The sequence below is a fragment of the Gordionus sp. m RMFG-2023 genome, chromosome 1 (assembly GCF_954871325.1).
Source record: "Gordionus sp. m RMFG-2023 chromosome 1, tfGorSpeb1-WG-v2, whole genome shotgun sequence".
Taxonomy (NCBI): Eukaryota; Metazoa; Nematomorpha; class Gordioida; order Chordodea; family Parachordodidae; genus Gordionus; species Gordionus sp. m RMFG-2023.
Window position 1 is genome coordinate 64,014,559 of NC_088775.1, and position 25,002 is coordinate 64,039,560.

The following is a 25,002-nucleotide window of genomic DNA, read 5'->3' on the forward strand; positions in this document are numbered from 1 at the left end:
GCTCCTCACAAAAATAGCGCATTCCTCCCTCAGGTAATTATAATTTTCCTGGCTATTTGATATCTCTTGACTTATACACCTATAAACATGGTAAATAATTAAATATTATATAAAGATACTAACTTAAAAAAACAGTTCCCATCACCCACAATATGATCGGTTGTAAAAATCTCTTTTAATATACCACATTTTATCTTGGGATAACGTCCAATTACTTTGAAATTGAACCGTTTAGAGTGGTATACCTTCCAGTTCCTTGTTGTGGGCAGAAAAAGTTCACCAATTTTCTTTGGTATTATTGCATCCACAATAATTTCGTCATTTAAATTTGATAATTAAATAATAACATATTTTTAAAAAATATTACTACCCTGATCTTGTACACCTATATATCCTTCCTCTCTCACTATACTTTTAAAAGCTATTATTGGATCTTCACTAAATGTATCTGTATCCAAAAAAATATATTAAATAATTTTATATATTATACCTTTTCTCTTGACACGGTTTATTTTAGTATCCTCCTTTCTAATTTCCAACCCTAGAATTTTAGATTTATCAAAAATAAAATTTTTACAATTTTTAAAAAAGAAAACTTTCTCCTGAAACTTTTATTCCATAGGACATTTCTTCAAATAGTGTTCTTCTAATGGAAATATAATTATTAAAAATATATTTTCCTTTTTTACAAATGCATTTGTTTACCCTTCTCCTTCTCCAACTATAGTTTTAAGAAGCCTACAAACTTAATTATTTGTTCAATATTATTTTATGAATTATCTGATTATATTACCTTGATCTTGAACACCCTCTATAGTTTCACAATGTGCAATTTTTTTGACTGTATCTTTACCATTAAAAAAAGTTATATTCATATATTTAAAAAATAATACCTTTGTTCCCCTCTATATAGTGCTTTAAATTACTTATATTAGCCTTAATATGTAAAAATTTTCCTGTTGAAGAGGATAATTCTACATTGCCTAAATATGTATAAATATTTTGTTAAAAAATAATAAATTTACTATTAACTATTGTATAAGGACCTACCCAAGGCTGCAACATTTTCCCTCCTTTCCTGTCAGCCCGACGATTATTCCACACAAGCACCTTATCATTTATGTGATAAAGTGCATTCTTAGCAGCATTACGAGTTTTATAATCTCGTTGCTGCTTAATCTGAGCCTTTTTAATATTTTTCACTGCAGTCTTGAATATGCCTTTCATATTGTCTGCCCTTCTTTGGAAATTGCAGTCATAGTCTGTATCAGAAAGATCATCAAGATCTGTTTCTGGTTCTCTATCATTCTTAAATAATATAAATAAATATTTATTATGTATGATAATTTTATACAAAGAATGATATATATATATATCATACCTCACAGGGCAGTAAAGCTTTCCTGCCATACATCATCTCATATGGCTTAAATTTTGAGGATTCCTACCTTGATGTATTGTAGGCAAATACAATACCAGGGAGAAGTCCAGGCCAATCTTTTCAAAAGTAAATATTGAATTTATCAGTAATATTCATAAAAATTTAGAAACAAGTGTAAATATACCTTTCAACTAGTTTATCATATGTCTTGTTGATTTCCAAAGTGACCTGATAATGACATTTCTGTGAGATTTGTCTCACATCCTCCATGGAATGAGACTAAAAGTTTTTGTTGTTGGCTAAAGAGTTTTTTGAATTAGGATGTATGTTTTCATAAATTAGATAAATAAAATTAAAATTCGATTCAAAATTTAAATTCGAAAATCAAATTTAATATCAAAAATTAAATTTACAAGAATTTTAGTAATATTAAAAAAAACTGCATGATCATATAACTCTCCCTATCAATTTACATTGTAATTAAGATCTTTGTTATTAATCAACTCCCTCCTTAACACTATTTATCAAAGGGGGAGTTAATCTATCATAGTGATTTCTTAACTCAGAGGTATGTGATAAGGGGAGTTAATTAATCACGCTACACCGGTCTTTTTACTTTTCTTTATTTTGTTATTTTATGTTATGTATATTTATTTTACATTATTATAATATTTTCTAAATAATTTTTTTTTAAACAATGCAAATGCACAACATCCTCTAAATTTTATTCTTTTTTAAAATAGATTATAGCAGTGGCGTATCCAGGATTTTCTTATAGGGCTTCGGCCAGCTTTTCCCCGGCCTTCGTCCGGGTCTTACGTTTTAGCTATTCTATTAAATTATTCATAATTTAATAATAATTATATTTCTATTTTTAACTATTATTTACTAATTCTTACTTATGGATATTACAAGCCTATTTTTTATTATTTTAAGTTAGGTATATTATATTTATTAAAGTTTTTTTAAATGTAAAGTTGAAATAAAGTGTAATGTCATTTTTTTTTATAAAATTTGCTTTAAAAACTAGCCTCAGCTTAAATTCTCATACAATATAAGTAGAATATAATTTTTTTATTGAAAATACTAATAGTAGTGTGTATAAAATATTGACTAGAAAATATAAATTAACAAGTTTTTTTTAACTTATCAAATACAATATTATACAAAATATTTTCTATAATTATAATGTAATTTTTAATTTTCATGTGAATGTTGCCAATTCATCAAGAATTTCGTTTGTCGTTGGAACCAAATCTCTGTGGATATTTAACAAAGCTAACCCTTTAGCCGAGATTCAGTACTTCGTAAATATGTTTTCAACCTTCTCAAGTTGGAAAAATCCTTTCATTCGTACATGTTGTAATAGGCAAACATGCAAGAATATAAAACAACTGCAAAATATTAGGAAATTGAGCCAAAGTTTCTTTACACCGATTGAGCACATCAATAGCATGCTCAGGTAAAATAGCTAAACGTAGTAGATATTTATACCACAATTCGAATTCACTGATTAAATTTATTTCAGTATCAATCTCATAGGAATAAAATTTTGCTAAATATTCTTCAGTTGAACCAATATTTATTTTACATCTCAATAATGGCCTAGGTGCTAGACTAGGTTTAATTAGTGTTATATAATAAAATTTAGCCTTCGATTCAACGTCTAGATAAATATTATAAAAATATTTATCTACATTCACTCTTATTGTATCTACCTGTTCATATACATTTTCCGCCAAATCAATAACCTGAATCAAATCTAAATTGGTTTTTGTAAATTTCTACAAAGTAGTGAGTTAAAAATAATTTATTGATGCAACTAGCAGCAATGATAAACTCTGATTGATCAATTGAATTCAATAATGATATCGCTTCTGACGACACATTACTTTTTTTCTTGCTCAGCCTTATTTAACTTTTGTATTTCTATTTCTTCTGTTCTACAAAATGGAAGTAAAAATGAAAAATATTTAAAAAATTATAGATATTTATTAATAATTAAAATATTATTAAAAATACTTATTATTCTAACTCACTAATAATTTTGAATTTAATAAAATAAATTATCGTTTGATTTCAATCTCTTTGACTAAATATTTTTTCATTTTATTAATATTTTTGAATATGTTAAAAAATTGATATATTTGTAAATTTTGATTGAGGGGGGGGGGGGAATTTTTATTATCTTAAAATGATATTTATGAAAACAGTCAAATTTGCGATGGGGGGGAATCCCCCCCCCCCATTGGTTACGCGCCTGGATTATAGTATTTTAAAAGTTTTTTTTTTAAATAAAGGGAACACCCAAAGTTTTAATTATTTTAAATTTTTTTAAATAATAACGCCAATTTTATTATTTATACTTTTAAATAAAAGAATATTTTTAAATATGGTATCTGAATTATGGAAATATTTTACAAAAAGATAATTTTGCAAAAGGCGTTATCTGCGGAATCATCTGAGTTTACCTTCAATACGGCAGGGGATATAGATACTCCATATCGTAGAAGCTTATTGCCAGAAAATCTAGAGGCTCTCATATTTGTTAAAAAAATCTAATATAATTTTATATATTAAATACAATTTTATAATTCATATCAACATAAAATGGATATATTATCAAATATATGTTTTTTTAATTATAGTCTTAATTGTAGAAATAAAAGAAATTAAATGTATAATTTGATTTTTTTCATAAAAAATATTGTATTTCATAATTATATTTGGTTCATAGGGGGGTGGTGAAATCAATATAAATATCGAATCGGATCGGTTTTGAAGCAATATCGGATGGGATCGGTGTAAAATATGTGGATCGGCACAGCCCTAAATATAAGCAATTAAATTATACTATAGTATTGGGCTGGGAACCAACATTAAAAACCCAAAATTAACAAAGTTATGGTATTGGTTCAAAGTATTATATTGAGTTTTTTATATCTTCCATTTCTTGTTTTAGTATTGCTATTGGTTTGACTATAAATGTTAATAAATTTAAAGAATAAAAAATATTTAAATAATATATACTGTGTTGTGGTGATTTAATGAAACATATTGACGATTAAATTAAAACCCATCCATATAAAATTATAATCTTTGCAAAAATAATTAAAATAACAAAAGGAATAATAAAAAGAAATTTCAATAATGCTTTGTTTATTTTTTAATTATTTTTGCAAAGATTATAATTTTATATGGATGAGTTTTAATTTAATCGTCAATATGTTTCATTAAATCATCACAACACTGTATATATATATATGAAATAGTGGCGTAGCCAGGATTTATCCAATAAAAAAATTTTACAGCGAATTTCATTATAGATTTTATTTATTATTAAAATACTATATAACATCCCATTATTTAAGCAGCTGTGTTGAGTAGTGTTGTTAAAACGCCGCTAGTCGCGACCCCGACCCAAAGTTCGGGTCGTTTTTTTCGACCTCGACCCGAGTCCAACCCGAAAAAAACGATCTCGACCAAAATATGGGTCGTTTTTTACGACTCAGACTTGAAGTTTGGTCGTTTTTTTCGACTCAGACTTGAAGTTTGGTCGTAGGAAAGTGACAATTGTCATAATCGTCATTTTTGAACTTTTTTAATGCAAATGGGTAAAAATATATTTTGTAAACATGTTAAATTAAAATTTCATTGAAGATGTACCATAGGAAAGTGACAATTGTCATAATCGTCATTTTTAAACTTTTTTGAATTTTTTTAAGGCAAATGGGTAATAATATATTTTGTAAACATGTTAAATTAAAATTTCATTGAAGATGTACCACAGGAAAGTGACAATTGTCATAATCGTCATTTTTGAACTTTTTTGATTTTTTTAAGGCAAATTGGTAAAAATATATTTTGTAAACAATGTTAAATTAAAATTTCATTGAAGATCACAGGAAAGTGACAATTGTCATAATCGTCATTTTTGTAAGGCAAATGGGTAAAAATATATTTTGCAAACATGTTAAATTAAAATATTGTTGAAGATGTACTATAGGAAATTGACAATTATCATAATCGTCATTTTTGAACATTTTTCAATTTAATTGAAGCAGATAGATAAAAATATATATTGTAAACATGTTAAATCAATTTTTCAATGATGAAAAACCTTGAAAAAATTAAAATAGCCATGCTGATAATTTTTTTGGAATATTTTGAAGAAAATGGTTGAAATATAAATTATAAACTATTTAATTAAAATTTCAATAAAAGCCATAGAAAAGTGATAAAAGTCATAATTATTTTTAAACTCTATTTAATCAAATAGTAAAAATCTTATTTGTAAAACATGTTATAATAATATTTTAGTGTAGAAGTACCCGCGAAAAAGATACATGGTGGCCAACTATCTCATATAAATACTTTTTTTTTTGGAAAACTGATTTTATTTATAATTAGTATTTCAAAGCCTGTTTTTATAAGAGTTTCCGCTATTTTTTCCATAAAGTAGCCTCTTATTAACCACTTTTACAATACTTCGAATTTTTTTTTATTTTCTTCAAAATATTTCAAAAAAATTATCAACATGGCTATTTTAATTTTTTCTTCATCACTGAAAAATTGATTTAACATGTTTACAGTATATATTTTTATATATCTGCTTTAATTAAATTGAAAAAAGTTCAAAAATGACGATTATGACAATTGTCACTTTCCTATGGTACATCTTCAATGAAGTTTTAATTTAACATGTTTACAAAATATATTTTTACCCATTTGCCTTAAAAAAAGTTCAAAAATGACGATTATGACAATTGTCACTTTCCTATGATACTTCTTCAATGAAATTTTAATTTAACATGTATACAAAATATATTTTTACCCATTTGCCTTAAAAAAATTCAAAAAAGTTCAAAAATGATGATTATGATAATTGTCATTTTCCTATGGTACATCTTCAATGAAATTTTAATTTAACATGTTTATATTTTTACCCATTTGCCTTAAAAAAATTCAAAAAAGTTCAAAAATGACGATTATGACAATTGTCAATTTCCTATGGCACATTTAATTTAACATGTTTACAAATAATATTTTTACCCATTTGCCTTAAAAAAGTTCAAAAATGACGATTATGACAATTGTCACTTTCCTATGGTTCATCTTCAATGAAATTTTATTTTAACATGTTTACAAAATATATTTTTACCCATTTGCCTTAAAAAAATTCAAAAAAGTTCAAAAATGACGATTATGACAATTGTCATTTTCCTATGGTACATCTTCAATGAAATTTTAATTTAACATGTTTACAAAATATATTTTTACCCATTTGCCTTAAAAAAGTTCAAAAATGACGATTATGACAATTATGGTACATCTTCAATGAAATTTTAATTTAAAATGTTTACAAAATATATTTTTACCCATTTGCCTTAAAAAAAAGTTCAAAAATGACGATTATGACAATTGTCACTTTCCTATGGTACATCTTCAATGATATTTTAATTTAACATGTTTACAAAATATATTTTTACCCATTTGCATTAAAAAAATTCAAAAATGACGATTATGATTATTGTCACTTTCCTATGGTACATCTTCAATGAAATTTTATTTTAACATGTTTGCTACCCATTTGTCTAAAAAAAATTGACAAATCTGAGTCGAAAAAAACGACCCAAACTTCAAGTCTGAGTCGAAAAAAACGACCCAAAATTTGGGTCAGCTCTGTTCGAGCCGACGTTGAGCACTAAGCGCTCTTGTTTGTCTGATCATAATTGTTGATAAAAATAAATAAAAAGTTGTTACATAAAGATGCATTAACATTTAATATATTTTTATATAATTTTATTTATATTATAATTAAATATATTAATATTTTTTTTAAAAAACGATCTTATATATTCTTTTTGTATAGTTTTATTTTATTATATATTGTCGGAAAAAAATAAATGATATTTTTATATATATTTAATTTTTTTAAGTAACAAGTAGCCCATTACCTTTTTGAAAAGTCGGTAACGCGCTTTGTAACGGTAATATTTAGATGTAACGAGTAACAAAAACTTATATAAAGTTCAAAAGTTCATAACCAAATTATCTGAAATTCATATGGTAGGTATTCCAAACATGATGGTATACATTTACGGTAAAATCAGATTTTTAAATTCAAAAAATGATATAAAGTTGAAAAAATCACATTACCGGAAAAAACACAGACGCTAACATATATAATATTATTTTACAATGATTTTATGAAACATGTTGACGATTCCAAATAAAAGTATTTTGCTTGCAAAAATAATTTAAAAAACACATTTGCAATTTATTAAAAAAAATTTAAACTTTTCTTAACTTATATGAATAATTTCACTATTCTCCCACATGTAACATTTAACCTTATATTGTTTATTATATATAATTTTTTAGATTTTTCTTCAAAGGAAGAACTATCTTATTCTCAAAATATTTCGCGTTCAGCTTTATTTGACATAACAAATGATTCTTTACCCAATCAAAAAAATAGTTATATAATAAATTATTCATATCCTCAACCACAAAAGAAATATGGCAATTGGAGTCAGGAAAAAATGGCTCAGTAATCCTATACATGAACAGGCGTGTATACAATGTCGCTTAACCTCAATTTATCCATTGCTTCTGTATACCGATTCAAAAGGATCACCTTCTCCAAATACTACGATGACCCCTTGGCCGATTACATAATCAATCAAAGAAGGAGGAACAAAAAGGATGATTTTGAATTGAAATCTAAAATTATACAGCTACTAAAACATAATAATCAGGGATGTGAACCCTTCGACAAAAAAAAGGGTCCGAGTTCGGGTACAGGAATAAAATTTGAAAAGACCCAGGTCCGGGTTCAGGGAACAAAAATAATTACTCAAAATAAGATTTTTTTTCATTCATTTATTATTATACTTCAATATATACATATTCATAATTTACAAATTGAAAAATTTTAAAATGAAATAATTTATATTTTAAATGTTTTAATCAATCGCACAATCATAATATCTTCTAAAATATCATCCTTGAGATTTCCACGTAAATTAGACAATATATATTTTACAGATAAAAATTCACATATACCCTTACCTAAAATAGATAGTTATCTTTATAAAATTATTGTACCTGCGATGCCGGTACAGCCATGAATCTAGATAAGATATATAATTCTGGATATATTGAAGAATTTTTTTTCCCAGAATTTTAAAATATTTATATCCTTATTCATTCTCTTAACTTCTGATAACTACTATTAAAGATGCAATAGGCATTTTTTGATTCCTTTCTATCTGATGATAATTTGATTTTTTTCTTTAACTAAAAGTAAAATTTCAAGATCATCAAAGTTGCTATCATTATTATTATTATCGCTACAACCAATAGGTATTGTAGCCTCCAATACATTGTAAATAATGGAGTTTTGCTTATGCCATAAATCCTTAAGATGGTCTTTAGCCATTTGTTTTTTCTCAATACTCATAAAACTTGATATCGAGAGTCTAAATATATAGAAGCGTATACAACACTATTTTGCAAATATTGTTGTCTCGAATTTTCATGTTTTCTAATATTTCGTATAAAAAGGACTCTAAATTTTTCTAAATCTATTCGGCGTCTAAACTATATTCCATAAAAATCAAATAAACATAATTGTTCTGTTGCAATCTTAATATTGTTATTTTTAAAGGAACTAATACACTAGGTCCTTTATTTGGTAACAATCATCTTCCGACAAAATGACTTCACATGCTCCTATAATAAAATCATTACATAAATCTTTCAAACTTAATAATCGTTCTAGCATCATACAAATCGAGGACGAACGTGTTTATTATCATTTAAATATTATTACACAATTCACTTTAAAAATAATCAACGTATTTCTATATCATAGCATATTAAAAAATTTACATAATAAAATATTATTATCTACACTAATGATCAGGGTTTCGAACCGTTTAGTATAACGGTTCGGTTCGTTCCGGTTTTTAGTTTAAAATTTTATAAAGGTTTTGTTCCATTTCGGTTTTTTAAAAAAAATCATATCGGTTCGGTTCAGTTTATAATTTATAACGGTTCTTTTCGGTTTGTTCCGGTTTTTATAAATTTAATTTTAAAAAAAATTAATCATTAACCATGTATATATTAATTTTAGAGAAAAATCTTTTTAGTTTATAATTTCTTATTTAATTTATCCATGATAATCTAATAGATATTTTTATTAAATTTAGGATATAAATTAGACAAATTAGTTTTTTTTTATTTTATAAATAAATAAGATAAAAACAAACGGTTTAAAAAGAGAATTCGAACGGATAACTAAAATATTTTTAATATTTCAGGATTTAATTTAGTTCTCTGGGCAGAGAGTATAAACTTAAGGCTTGAAAATGCTCTTTCTACGGAGACCTGCGTAACTGAAACTGCTAGCACAGTTATAGCTAACTTATAAAGTTCTGGCATACTATTCTTTACATTTTCCCAATAATTCAAAAGATTAGTATCTTTTTCTAATCTCTCTATATTATCAAATGAACGAATTATATATTCTATTTCTATACATTTATTATAATTTTCGATGCCCTGAGAATTATTCTTATTAAGACTTTCATGCGACTTTAATAAATCTTCAAAATCATCATCTAAATTATCCTTCGAATACGAACACGTAGGCATAGTATTTAGAATTTCAATATTCTTATTATTTAGATTTTGTATCAAGTTCCAAGTTTTACAAAGATGTTTTCTGGCGATCTCTCTTTCTTCAAAAGTTAAAAATACATTATATCTAGGGTCGAGATAAATAGCAGAGCAAAAAACTTCATTTTTGAAATTTATTTCTCGTGCTTTCATCGTAGAAAAAGTCTGGCAAATGGAGTGTTTACTTTACTCGTTTGCATGAGACATTTGATCCACGCAGCATAAAAATCGCTCATTTGTCAATTGTTCACTTTGTAAATATTTTGTCAAAACATAAGCTGGATATAAAGCTTTTAATATGTCACTAATTATTTTCCATTCATTCTCTGATAAACATTTTTCGCGATCGCTTTGGAGCATTTCTTGGCAAAAGCTTTTTAACTCTAGTAATCTCTCCAACATTAAATAGATAGAGTTCCATCTTGTGCAACAATCTATTAGTGGTTTTTTCAAATTTAATTTTGAGAGAATAGCCATTGTTGTCTGATTTCTTATTTTTTTGCAGATGTTTCTTGCTTTATTTATAATGACAATTTCATTTGAATTTTTAATGCAATCATTAATTGCTAATTGAAATGTATGTGAAGCACATCTAATACCTATTAATATGGATCTGGCATTTGGTGCAAGATTAATATTTTCAATATTAAAAAGTTCTTTATTTTCATCATAAATTATATCATTATTATTTAAATCGTCATTATCTATATCATTATTATTTAAATCATCATTAATAAATAATCGTTAAGGTCATCATCTTCTTCATCGTGTAGTATTAATAGCTTAATTAACTAAATCATATTTGCTGCATTATCGGTGGTTATTGTGTAAATCTGCTCAATTTTTATTTCATATTCTTTTAGAACATCTAGAATAATTTTTTTAAGATATTCTGATGTGTGTCGTTCTTTAATCACTTTCATGCATAGAGTCCTTAATTTTATTTTTCCGTTATTTATAAATTGAATATTGATCCCCAATATGGACCTATCATATCTAGTTGCTATATCTAATTTTAACGAATTAAGTTTTTGATATACTTCAGGAAAATTAAAATTTTAAATTTAGGTTAATAATTTAAAATTAATTATTTTTAAAACCGTTTTGAACCGGTTTAAACCGGTTCAAAATATTTATAACGGTTCGATTCGCTCTTTTAATATTTTCTTCATAACGGTTCGGTTAAGGTTACGGTTCAGAAAATCATAACGGTTCATTCCGGTTTTGCGGTTCGGTTCGGTTCGAACCCCTGCTAATGATATCAATCTCTAAATAAAATGGAAGTTCAGGAAGAAAATTGAAAGAAAAACGCGAAGATAAAATAAGTGTTTCCACAAAAAAGGTTAATAAAATTTAAAAAAAATTATATTATTTTTAAAATTTTTTTAGACACCTAGAACCCTTGGACCCTTTATTTTTTAAAAGGGTCCGGGTTCGGGTTCAGCCAAAATACAAGGGTTCGGGTTCACATCCCTGATAACAATGGCCTGACGAAAAAAATATATAGTATAAAATTTACCACATAATCTCAAAATGAGTGATCTTCCTTCAAAGGGGAAAACATATCGGTTTTGCATAGGAATCAATGGTCTCAAAAAATACACCATTATAGACAGGGCATTTACAGTAATAAAATTTAAAACTTGCCTGGATGAATTATCAGTCACTCATAATTATAGATAATGCGCCTATTCTGCCCATATAATAACTCAAAATTATCAAAATATAACAAATCTTCACCTTATTCCTTACAAATAACCCTATTGAAATTTTTTTTTTTTTGGCGTTTTGAAAAATCAATTATTATTTATATAACTCCAGAACCAAATAACAGAATCCATATAATCGAAGCAATTACTAGCCTTTTGCTTATTTTTATTAATTGTGATTTCACAGCCTTCTACTCACATATGATATATCGAAGGGGGTATCCGATCTATTCCTTTGAACGACTAATTTAATAGATAATTACACTAGATTATTATGTAATATAGATATATTTTTTCATTTATTTTGTGCAATACAAATAGAAAAATAAATATACATTAAATAAAGATTTCACAAGTCTTCGAAACTATAATAAGAAAGGTAAATTTAATAGAAAATAAAATAAACAATGAAAAATTTAAGTTAAAAAATTATTATTATTTGACCTAAGTTTTACCCAAAAAGAAATTTTCTTTAACTCTTTCAAAAAGTCTTCAAGTTTATAGATAAAATTAATTTTATAAAAAAAAACCTCGCTCATAAAAACAAATTTTAAAGAAAAAAAAGAAAATTATTTTAAATTTTTTACTAAATTTCAAATGTGTTTTTTAATTATTTTTGCAAACAAAATACTTTTGTTTTAATTTAATCGTCAACATGTTACATAAAATCATCACAATACTGTATAAACGCTTCATTTTTAATGTTATAATAATCATTTTTAGTTTTCTTTTTTAAATTAAATAAAGAAATATTTTGAGTCAATACCTACCTTTGATATATTTTAAACCAATAAAAAATTGAAGGCCTTATAATTGCTGATTTTTTAATATATCATTATTTTCTGATCTAAGTTAAATATAAATAAAATATTTGTATATACTCTATTAACGCAGTATATGATAGGCTCGGGTTAATATTTTCTAAAAAAATCGGGTTCGGGCCGTGTCAGGCCTAATATTTTAAAAAAAAATTCGGGCGGGTCGGGCCTTGGAAATTTTTTTATGTAAAATAAAAATATTTTATTTTATTTATAGAAACTAGATGCCATATAACATATGTCTTTTATTTTGAGTAATTTTAAAAATTAATTTCTATATTTAAATAAATTCGGGCCGGTAAAACTTTTTTCAAAAAAATTTCTGGCCGGGTCGGGTTTTAAAAATTAGGCCCGATGTAGATTACTAATATATGATTTGCAAAATATCTTTCTATTTTTTTCGCTCTTAGCAATGCCTTTGACAAAATAATTCGAATCAAACTGAAACGGGTATATCATGAAAACAAAAATTATTTGTACTAGAACTAAAAGCGCATTAATTACCCGGAAGATATAAAAATAAATAAATAATATATGATTTGAAACAAGCTAGTTAATTATGAACACAAAAAAGTATCTAAAAACAAATTAATTATAAAAATATTTATTTAAAATTTTACCAAATATTTAAAATTTATTGGGGAAAGCAACTTAAAATAAATGTACGCACTTTTATTTCATAGAAAAAAAACACCGTTAATTAATTAGATAAATGCTAAAAAAAAATATTAATTAAAATTTCAACTGAGAAGATGTTAAAATAAATTGACGCATTTTTATTGCAAGGAAACGGTTCCACGTCTTTATTGGGAAACCATTATAGAGAATGTATTTTATAGAGAAACATTTATAGAGAAAACAATTATAGAGAATGCATTTATAGAGAATTGTTTTATAGAGAATGTTTTATATAGAGAATAATTTTTATAGAGAATTAATTTATAGAGAATGCCGTTTATAGAGAATGCCGATTATAGAGAATGCCGATTATAGAGAATGATTTTAAAGAGAATTATTTTATAGAGAACGTCCTTAATAGAGAATGACTTCAAAGAGAATGATTTTATAGAGAATGTTGTTTATAGAGAATTATTTTAAAGAGAATTACTTTTATAGAGAATTATTTTGTAGAGAATTACATTGTAGAGAATTATTTTCTAGATCTTAATTTTATAGAGAAATATTATATATGGGACAATTATAGAGTTCAAAAAATTTATGCGGGATTTGAAAAATATATCAAAATTAACATTTTAACAATACAATTCAGTTTATTTGTTGTATTTTTTCGATTACTTTATTTGTTTCAACAATGGTTTTTTTGTAAAATCTTTTTGGTTCATATCAAGGTTTAGCTTGATTATTAACTCAGCCAAACCAAACCTGAAACGATTTGTTAAATATGTATTAACCTTTATTAAAGAGAATCTAAACTGAACCAACCATTTTAAAAAAATTTATATAATGCATTTATATGTCAGCTACCTAAATTAGCCTATAGAAGGGTTCTTAACTTTACCTTTATGGATATAATATGACGGACGAGAATCTTGATTCTATTTAATTAGGAAAAGGTTTTAACCAGTTGTTTGGGTAAAAAATATGTCACATTCCCGTTCGTTTTGCATTTCGGAACACGTTTCTAAATATAATTTTCTTTCTATTTTATTATACAAATTTTATTCATAAATCTTTTTAATATAGATAACTAAGAATTCATTAATCTCTAATGATACACATTTAGATGTATACGATAGCTTTAATATATTGAGTGTCGAAAAGCGCCGACCTCTATTTGGGGTTCCACATATTTATAGAGAAACCAATATTTTTGATTTAATAGAAGCACCATAATTTTATCCTACCTAAAAAACCAAAACCGTCAATTGAAGGTTTCTATAAAGATATTACATTATAGCGAACGCATTGCCGCGAATGCATTATAGCAAGTATAATACAGCGAAAATATTATAGTGAATGCATTATCGCGAATGCATTATCGCGAATGTATTATCGCAAATGTATTATCGCGAATTCATTGTCGCGAATGCATTATCTTAAATGAATTACATCAGTTGCGACGGGAATGGAGTTTGGTGAAAACTACAATTTTATATTTATCGGCCTTTAGACAGACTTAGTTGAACCTGGAAATTAAGTTAAAGTCGGGCTTGGGTCTATTTTTTTTAAAAAATATAGTTAAGACTTTTGATTTTTTTGACTCAAAAAATATAAAAAAGATTTTAAGCAATAAAATAGATTTCTAAAGATTAGGGTAAAGGAATTAAATTTTTATATTAATTGATTGTTTAAATATGCGTTTAGTTATATTTTTCAATTAAATTTGGGACAGGACAGGCTCAGGCCTAAAATTTAAAATTATGGCTAGGCTCCTAAAAATAAAGATTTTGGATGGAGCTTTGGCCGAAATAAATAAAATTTGCAAGGCACTAGAAAAAAGTTTTATTTAAAACATTGAGCCAAACATAAATTAGACCTCGGATTTATATTATTCTTTGACAAAGCATGCTTTAATTAGTGAGTGATTTAGTATGGACTTGATAAGAATTTTTTGATAATAAATTTGTATAAAGTTCTCTTATTGTTTAATCAAAAAGACAAGGTCAAAGTTTATCACAACAAGACATGAAACAATATTCAGCATCATAGGTAGATTGTCGAATTGAATTTCTATCCATCTCAGTACTTAATTCGTGTAATCTCTGATGATGAAATTGCCACTATTGTGACTCAGGAATTGGGGAAAAAATAGATTATTTATTTCCTTAATTGATTCTTGCTAAGTTCTTGCTTCCTGACGAGTCTTTTTTCTAATTATGTGATCAAAGACAAAATTGTATAAAAATGGATATAGAAATATAATAAATATAAGTAGAGCTAAAATTGAATGAATTAAACATGCCTCATATATTATTAAAAATAACTTAGCTATTTTTAACACAAATTATAGTATATTTCAGTTCAGTTGCTATATTTTATTAATCTGATGAATGTCATAAATTTTATTAGCGTGGCGATAATAGTGATTGGACGTTACTATCATCGCTGAAGATGAGAAAATTTAATGGAATAAAATATTTACATTGTGAGTTGTACTTCAAGGAGTAGATACAACCCTAAAAAATCAAAAGGTGGAAAATATCTCTTTTTTACATTTTCTATGCCTTTATATTTTTTTAAATGTGTATTCTTCAAGACTAAAAGAGGTTTAGAAAGATTTAAAATAAAAGTTTTAAAGGCAAGCATTGACGGATATTAAAATTAATTAAACAAGCTGAAGCGAACTTATCATTTATGATTCCACTTTTTACAGTAGAAAGCAAGGCCCTATAAAAAATATATAAGAAAAGTAAGATATCTGTCTATATTAGAAAAGTAAGATATCTGTCTCAGGAAGCGTAGATAATGAAAAATGTTATGCTGGAAAATAAAAATATTGCTTTAATCATGAAAATTTTTTTATTAAGAAACACCCACCCCCCCCCCTCCCAACAGAAAAGTTCGAATAAATAATTAGCTCTAATGATACGAAGAAATTTAAATATTAATGATTATTATACTTGCTTATAACCAGATCTATAGACCGACTACCAATAATAAAAAGACGCTTAACCATTCAAACAATGTTAAACAATACCATTTACCACAGGGAAAGGGTTATAACTCAAGATTGGCATTGAAATTAGAATGGGTAGTTTATATTTGGAATTCCTTTGTTCTAATTTTGATGTGGTATAGGAAATGAGGGGAGTGGGGGAAGAAGGGGGTAGTATTATAATATATGATGCAAAATCTTTTGATAATTAGGTATTTGAAATATCTTCTAAGTGTAAAAGAGTTAATAAAATATTGTGCAATCTGCTGCAAATGTCAAGCTTCGATATTTTCTAAAGAAAGACATTACAATGCGATGGAAATCAGTGTATATCATGATACAAAGCTTCTTATAATCATATGATGAAATACAAGTTTGTCTGTGAACCAACCATATTTAAACAAATTGGTATCAATAAATATAATCCCAATATGTAAATAAAAAATTTCTTTTTATTAAAAGTCTGATCTTCGGAATGTTAAACAAGTGCAAAAAACCTATAAAAAAACATTTTAAACTTTTTGATTCATCTTTCTCTACACTGCTAAGGAGTTTAGGCTTGTAATAAGAAATTTTCTAAAATCAATTTAGAGAAAAAAGTGTATTATTTTAAATTTTGTCAATGTATAAATTTTAGGTAAGGGTTTGAACTATCATTTTATATTTTCTAAATTCAGATACAATTATTTTCGGACCTATGACGATTTTGACAGAAATTGATCCAACCACACCCTGGTCTTCCCTGCCTATCATGTGAATATTAGACAGTGATCCTTTAACTAAACTTAATTTTGGTAATGCGATAGTTTGATGGGTATTGTTTTATTTTTTTTTATTATTTGCATTTAAAATCATTAATTGAGTGCGTTTTATTAAATTTAAAAATCTGATTTTGCCAAAAATGCACCTGAATAAGTGTAGAATACCTACCCTTATTGTTGCGCAGTCGGTAAATTTTAGGCAATTTCAAAACGGTTAGCCAAGTTTTTAGGTTAAAAAATTGTCTAAGCATAGTTAGGCTTAGCATAAAAATAGGCGAAAACTAATTATTCAAAAATTAGGCATCGGCTAAGGAGCTCGGTTAATCGCCCATCATATATCGTTACACAATAAATATATAAAATAATTTTAATAAAGGCTAGGCTTAGTGTTGCGTAACGCTGACGGGCGATTAGCCTGTCCCTACATTTTGTCTAATTAGTTTTAGGCGATTTTTCGGTTAAGCCAAATTATATTTAGCTGATTTTTAGGCTACTAACACTACTTATAAATTTCAGATTAATGTAAATTAAAATTTCTTCAGAGGTTCAATATAAAATCTTCTGAAATTTATAGGGTGGGTATTCTACACATATTATAATGCATTTTCGGCAAAATTAGATTTAAAATTTAATAAAATGTGCTCAATTTATGATTTAAAATGCAAAAAATAGATCAAAATACCCATCAAACTATCGCCTCCATAATTTTTATTAAATTATATAGATTTTCATTATAAATTTATAAATACAAAAAAATTTTGGCGCAATCGTATGAAATTCCCAGGGTAGATTTTCTTCGGAATTGGTAAAATCAGATTTATTAGGGAAATTATAAAAGCGCACTATAAATCAGAGACCTACAGGCCCGACCTTAAACCCGGGCCTTATTTTAATTTTTTTTAAAATACACGGGCCGGGTCTTAAAAAGCTTCTTTTTTTTAAACCCGGGCCGGGCCATATATTTTAAAACCAAATATTTTAAATCACCATTATTATCTAGGCAATTAAAAATATATAATATATTTTAAAAAAATCGGGGCCGGCCAAGCAGATTAAAATAATGCACAAAGCAACTAAATATTGACAAAATTTTCTAAAACAATTGGCGTAAGGCTGGCTTTGTTGCTATAGTTTTTTTTTTAATGGCTACTCTACTAGTTAAGGCAAAGCACTAATATAAACTGATAAAGAAGGTAACATTTTCATAATTTTAGCATTACTACTTCTAATAGTTCGGCGTATTTTAAAAAAAATAACAACAGGAAACTCAAAAATATTATCATAATTATTCATCAGCGTGAATAATATTTTTTTAAATATTTTTTCCCTTTTTTTATTCAAGAGTTCCGAGAATTTATATGACGGCATCTGGCTTGTTTTTTTGAGAAAATTTATTTCTAAAATAATACTTAATTCATTTTCTATAAAATCATTCTCTATAAAATTCTTCAATATAAAATTATTCTCTATAAAATCCTTCTCTATAAAATAATTCTCTATAAAATCCTTCTCTATAAAATAATTCTCTCTAAAACAATTATCTGTAAAATATTCTCTATAAAATAATTATCTGTAAAACAATTCTCTGTAAAATATTCTCTATAAAATCATTCTCTATAAACGACATTCTTTATAATTGTTTTCTTTTTAAAAGTTTCTCTATAAACGGCATTCTCTATAATTGTTTTCTCTATAAAAGTTTCTCTATATTTGCATTCTCTATAAAAGATTCTCTGTAAAGAAGGAATACCCAAGGAAACACTGATTAATTAAAAAGATAAATAATTGAAATGCTAGACAGTATACCCTCAGAAAAATGATAATTTTAAAAGTTAAAAAATCAGTTATTCGTAAACAACAGAGTTGTTAAAAGATACTTTTTAACTGGATCTAGATACAGATACAGATACATAGTCTCAAAAGTTATCTAGATACAGATACAGCGTCTAAAAAGTTATCAAGATACAGATACAATTTTTAAATGTATCTGTATATAGATACATTTTTTTATGCTCTTATAGGTTTGCATAAACCTAAATTAATATTATATTGTAAAAATTCATGAAATGAGCTAAAAATTTATTGACGCGATATAACATTTATCAGAATATAACTAAAATTATAATTTTAATATAATATATGAAAATATATGATTAAATAATTATTAGATTTCAGTAATAAAATATTTTCAAAATTTTGATCATTTAGGCATCCTCGTTTATCTGTGAAGACATTTTTAGCAACACTAAATAGTCTTTCCACAGGGGCGCTTGAAGGAATTGTAGTGTTATATTTAATAAATAACAATTTTATATCAGTTCTTTAAAAATGCTAAAATCTCTACATTTATTTTTGAAAAAGTTATTTAAAATTTGTTGATTTAGAAATTATATCTGCTGTAGGGTACTGAAAAAAATCTGAAATTAAATTATTTTTTTTTTTGGCAGGTTATTTGCTTGCAGTCAGTTGATGACTTTGATAATTCACCAGCTAATCTTTGTATCAATTGTTTTCTTTTATAATGGCTGCATGCCATCTATAATAAAAGCAATAATTAAATCATCTAAAGTGCCTTGAGTTTAAGTCAAAGGTCTTTTAGCAAAAATATTATTGGAGGATGAGCCTTGCCAATATTTTCTTTAGTAATTTATTTTCCTTCCCCTTTTTTATTTTTGTTAACAAGGTTGGATATTTTCTCTTAAAATTTTAATTAGAATTTTAAATATATAATATCTATACCCTTATGTGCTTCACGATATTGCACGTTGAAGTCATACTGACGGATATTTTTGTATTTTTAGGTAGACACGGGAAACCTTTTACCATCAGAGAATTAATTGTTTTCTTTGTTTTGAGATATTATTTTAAAATATGCTCAATTTGGCCATGGTAAAGCAATAGAACTTGTTGCTTCCTCTTCTTCATCGATATAGATCTAAATAAATATATAAACTTAAAAATTTAGTTATAAAATAAAATTTACCATTTCCATATTGTAATATTAAAATTTGTATGGTTTATTGATAAACTAGGACATAATATTTAAATTAATGAATATTTATATATATTTTTTATATATAAGTTTTAATATTTTATGTATATATAATTCTTTATTATAGTATTAATAAATATTAATATATAATATATTTATTTATTTCATAAGCTCATATGAAATAAAATAAATTTTACAGTCAAATATTTTTATTTATAATAAAAAAAGGGGTATATAAAATGTATCTTAAAAAGTATCTAAAAACAAATACAGATACCTCTAAAAAAATATCTAGATACAGATACCTTTCTAAAAAATCTATCTTGATACAGATACAGATACTACATTTTTATATCTAATACTTTAACAACTCTGGTAAACAACCAGGGTGAAACTCCGAAAATTATTAAATAATTTTAACCTGCTATATCGAGCCGAGCTCAGTGCATAATTTTTTAATAACTAGTAGTAAGATATGATATAATTGTGAAGCCATGTTATATTCTGTTGTTAGATTCATAAATTATTATATTGAATTTAGATACGGTGAGAAATTTTTTAATGCAACATAAAACTTCTCAAAATGATTCTTCTCATCTCAATAAAGGATCCGGCGATACAAATGCTGCAAAAATCAATATTGGTGATAGATGTAAAGTTTTTATAAAGGGACAACCAGTAAAAATTGGTACTGTTATGTTCACAGGTTAATTATATTTTTTAGATTTATCTATCGAGTTGAGATAATGATTTATTTAAAAATTTAACCCTAAATATCGGATATTAATTTATCGTAAAACATGGAATAATAGAGAGATTATTCCTTTACTATCCTTTCCTGCAAAATAAGTATTCTAAAGCGTTTTTTTTTATCCTAAAATGCTTATTTCTTTAGTTATAGAAGGTAAAGCTTAGAGATAAACAATTTTTAAAAAATTTTTTAAGATGATATTTATTTTAATCTTACTGCAAACAATTTATAATTGAACTAATTTAGAATTAACCCATAATTAGGATGGTGTTAAATATTTTATTTTAAATTATGTAAAAATCGATTCAAAATATTTTTATTTGAAATATCATGTACAAAAATATTAAATAGAAAATAGATTTTTAAAACGTGTTCTTTTTTTATATAAAAAATGAGTATGCCATGGATAAAGTATAGTATTGCCATTTATTTTATTATATATATAAATTGGGTTGGATTTTAAATGATATCGAGCCAATCCAATTTTTCTCACCAATAATGATTATCGGTACCTAGCCGAAAACGATTCGATATATCGGACAACTTTAGTTTTGGGCATATTATATTGTTGCTCATAGGCGTAGCCAGGGAAGGGGGGACAAGGGGAAATCCCCCTCCTTCAGAAATTTATCACTTTTTGTAAATATCATTTTTAGCTAATAAAAAATATCCCCCTTAGTCCTCCCCCACTCCCTGACCCTCAAATATGTATGCATATATCTTAAATAAAAATTTGAAAGAAAGAATGTAAAAGTTGATATTTTTTTTATAAAACTATTCATCATAATTTATAGATTTTTGGGAAAATAAATTTATAAATATATAAAATGAACCAAAAATGTTTTTTAATAAATGGAATACAAGCCAAAGATAAATCTTAAGACAGAAGTGAAATGTATTATAATTATTAATAATAGATCCATAAAATTACTAAATAATATAATATATCAAATATAATTTTTTTATAAAGTGAGTAATTTTAATTTATTTATCTTAATAAAAGTAAAATATAATTATAAAACTATTGATAAAATTAAATCATTAATTAAAAAAATATTAAAGCACAATACAAACAGTGGAATATTATATGTCGTAGATTTACAGTATATCTAATTATCAAATGACAATCAAGTAATTTTTACCAATATAGCGAATTATATATTTTACAGAAAACTATAAAATATTGATAAGGACATCAGAAAATATCTTAAGACATTGTGGGATGAATAATATGAAGATTAAATTTAAATATCATTTTTACTTAAATAAAATAGATGGTGTTAAATAATTGAATGCAAATTGTTGCTATAAACAAGAGCATTGATTAGTAAAATTTGTTAAATTATTAACTGTAATATATTCTCTAACTGTCAAATATGTCTGTAAAAATGGAATTTTACCTAGTATTTTATAACTAATTCTATATAATAGAGTAAAATTATATACTACTTACTTTTTATAAATAAATTTCTTATAATTGTTTGGAATAAATGATTACCATGCTCTTATATTAAGGTATATACAATACAAGTAATTTATTATATTTTTATTTTATATAAACTAATAAAAATATATTTCATATTTGTTCCAGGCTTATTTTTTTTATTAAAATTTGTAAAAATAATTTATGACTATATATAGACTAAAGTAACCCGGCCGAAGGCCGGGGGAAAGCGTGCCGAAAGCCCGTCCAAAAGCTGGGGGCGAAGTCCCCAGTAATTTTTTAATTCCCCCCCCCCCTTATGAAAATCCTGGCTACGCCTATGTTGTTGCTAGAACAATGTTGACAGGTATCTACTATTGAAGATTCTTTTTTTTAATGTAGACAAAACGCCTGCTTTTTTTGTTTCTCTATATCTTCACAACAATTAGGCATCAAACGAGTAAATTATATTTTATCTTTATAATTAATTTAAGCTGCCTTCAAATTTCCCAATAATACATGATATTTGGCCCAATAGTAACCTAAGAAGATTTATAAAGATCAAATAGATTAGAGCTATACAAGTCGGCTCGGACTTTTAAATAAAATCCTTAAAATGATTTAAAAGGTTTTTTTAAATTTCCTTTTTTTAAAAAGATATTTCGAACAAAGAATTAGAGATATTTAAATTTATAAAAATTTATCTTGTATTTTTCAATTAAAATTTTTTGGTTTAATTAGGTCAAACTGCATACAGCGAGACTAGATAACTCATTTTATTCTTTCTCTTACCAGTCTTATATGAACCCCTTCAGGGTAAGCATTCGTAATGGATTTTATTTTATTCGATTCAAATCAAGTGAATAAATAATAAAAATGATTATTTGGAGAATAATAAAATATTCATTATTAGGTCGATTAGTAAATATTTGAAATTATTTGGTAATAATTTTATTTTTACATTGTAAAAAAGATTGGAATTACTAAATTTTATCATTTTCATATAAAATGAATTGATATCTTATAATAAATGATTGTTATTTAGATAATAGGTCGACGCTGGTTAGCCCATGGAAAATTTTTAATAGAGTTATTCGGTCTAGACTTTAAATATATTTTTAGACTTGGTTTTGACCATATTGATTTTTTATGAAGGAAAAAGACATAAATTTGTTTAAAGCTTTAAAAAAATTTGCGAACTTCCCTAATGACATTTTTTATTTTTTTATTTTCTATATAAAAACTTTCGTTTTCAGGTTGTTTTAAGTGTAAATATTGTAATGCCGGATTAACTGTTATACGACAATCATAATTACAAATTTAATACAATTAACTTTATTTATGCTATAAAATTACAAAAAAAACAAATACGTAAATTTTTTCACATTTAAAATCTAAAAAAAACTTTTATAATCCTTTTTTTCTTCTTTAAATACATTTTAACAAAAACAATTCTCCATCATTCAAATTAATATTGTTAATGATTTAATCGCGTCTTTTACAATTTTACATATAAATATATATTTTTTTCGACTTTATTTTTCAGATTTTATCAACAATCGCAACACCCATTCCCTTTGATACCTCTATCTAGGGGACCTGACGCGTTTCTCCTTCATTTAATACTCCGGGTGTCTCCTCTTGTAATATCATTCGTTCCCCACTGATAGTTATCCCTTGACTTGTAAAATATCTCATAAGATCGTCTCCTCCACATGTCTAACACTGTTTGGGTCGAGGCCGATCATATGGATGACTTCTCGTCCTTCGCTCTACTCTTTTCGAGGTATTTCCTATCATCTCGTTTATCATTTCTCCATACAATCTCAGCCAGTTTCGTAATATCATCGATCCATCTATCGTCCTTATTTCAATTCCCACGATGTAATTACCCACTCTTGTATATGTGGTCATCTAAAAATGAAATTACAATGCATATCATTTTATCCCTTTCTTCTTGTCTCCCTCCTAACTATTTATAATCAAAATCTCTTTCATCTCCTTTTGCTTTCATCCCAAAATTTCATTTTAAATACTTTCTATCCTCGGTCGCATTTGTTTTGCATGTCTAGGTCATGTACCTAACTGTCCTTTACTTTCTATTTCCACTTTCTTTTTTTCTATACTCCACCCTTCTCCCATTTAATAGGCCCATTAAAAAACAATACCCACACTAGACTTCCTACTGGAAATTTCTCTATATCTATTTGTTCTCTCATTATTACTTTATCTTTTAGAAAATCTAATTCCGATCTTGTTTTTCTTCCTAAAAATATTTCAGCTGGAGATATTCCTTTTGCCGTCTCCGTATTGTTGTATGCTAACAACAACGATAGCCACCATTTTCCTTCTCTATATTTTTCCTTTTTTTAACCATCTTTTCACTATCGCTACCATACGCTCAGCTTGTCCATTGCTCCTTGGTAATATGGTGGTAAAAATACATGTTTTATCTTCCACTATCACATAATTTATCAAATGCTTTACCTTTAAAAGCGGGACCTCCATCTGGTACTAAAGTCTTCATTAATCCATATTTGCCCAATAATCTTTTATCTTATCTAAAGCTACTCTTGTTGATAAACTTGCAACATGATGACAATCTATCCACTTTGAACCCACATCTACCATGATTAAATATCTTTTCTTCTCATATTCTAAAAAAATCTACGTGTACTCTCACATGGAATGTCTGTAACTGGCCATTTATCTTCCTTTTTCTTGGTACATTAGTCCACGTGTTACATGTATCACAACTTTTAGCCACTACTTCTATCTCGCTATTCATCTTGGGCTACCAAACATATTCTCGTGCCTTAATTTTCATTCTTACTATGGCTTGATGTCTGTTATATTTTAATATCTT

The 25,002-nt window shown here is 26.1% G+C and overlaps 1 protein-coding gene across 1 annotated transcript in view; it reads left to right on the plus strand.

Moving 5' to 3' along the window:
- The window catches only part of LOC135931720 (tubulin-specific chaperone B-like), a 56,650-nt gene that overhangs the window by 18,351 nt on the left and 13,297 nt on the right, over positions 1-25,002 (plus strand). Inside the window, exon 4 of the mRNA XM_065468992.1 lies at positions 20,504-20,668. Coding sequence (XP_065325064.1) covers positions 20,504-20,668 — 165 coding nt within the window. The remainder of the gene's footprint in view (positions 1-20,503; positions 20,669-25,002) is intronic.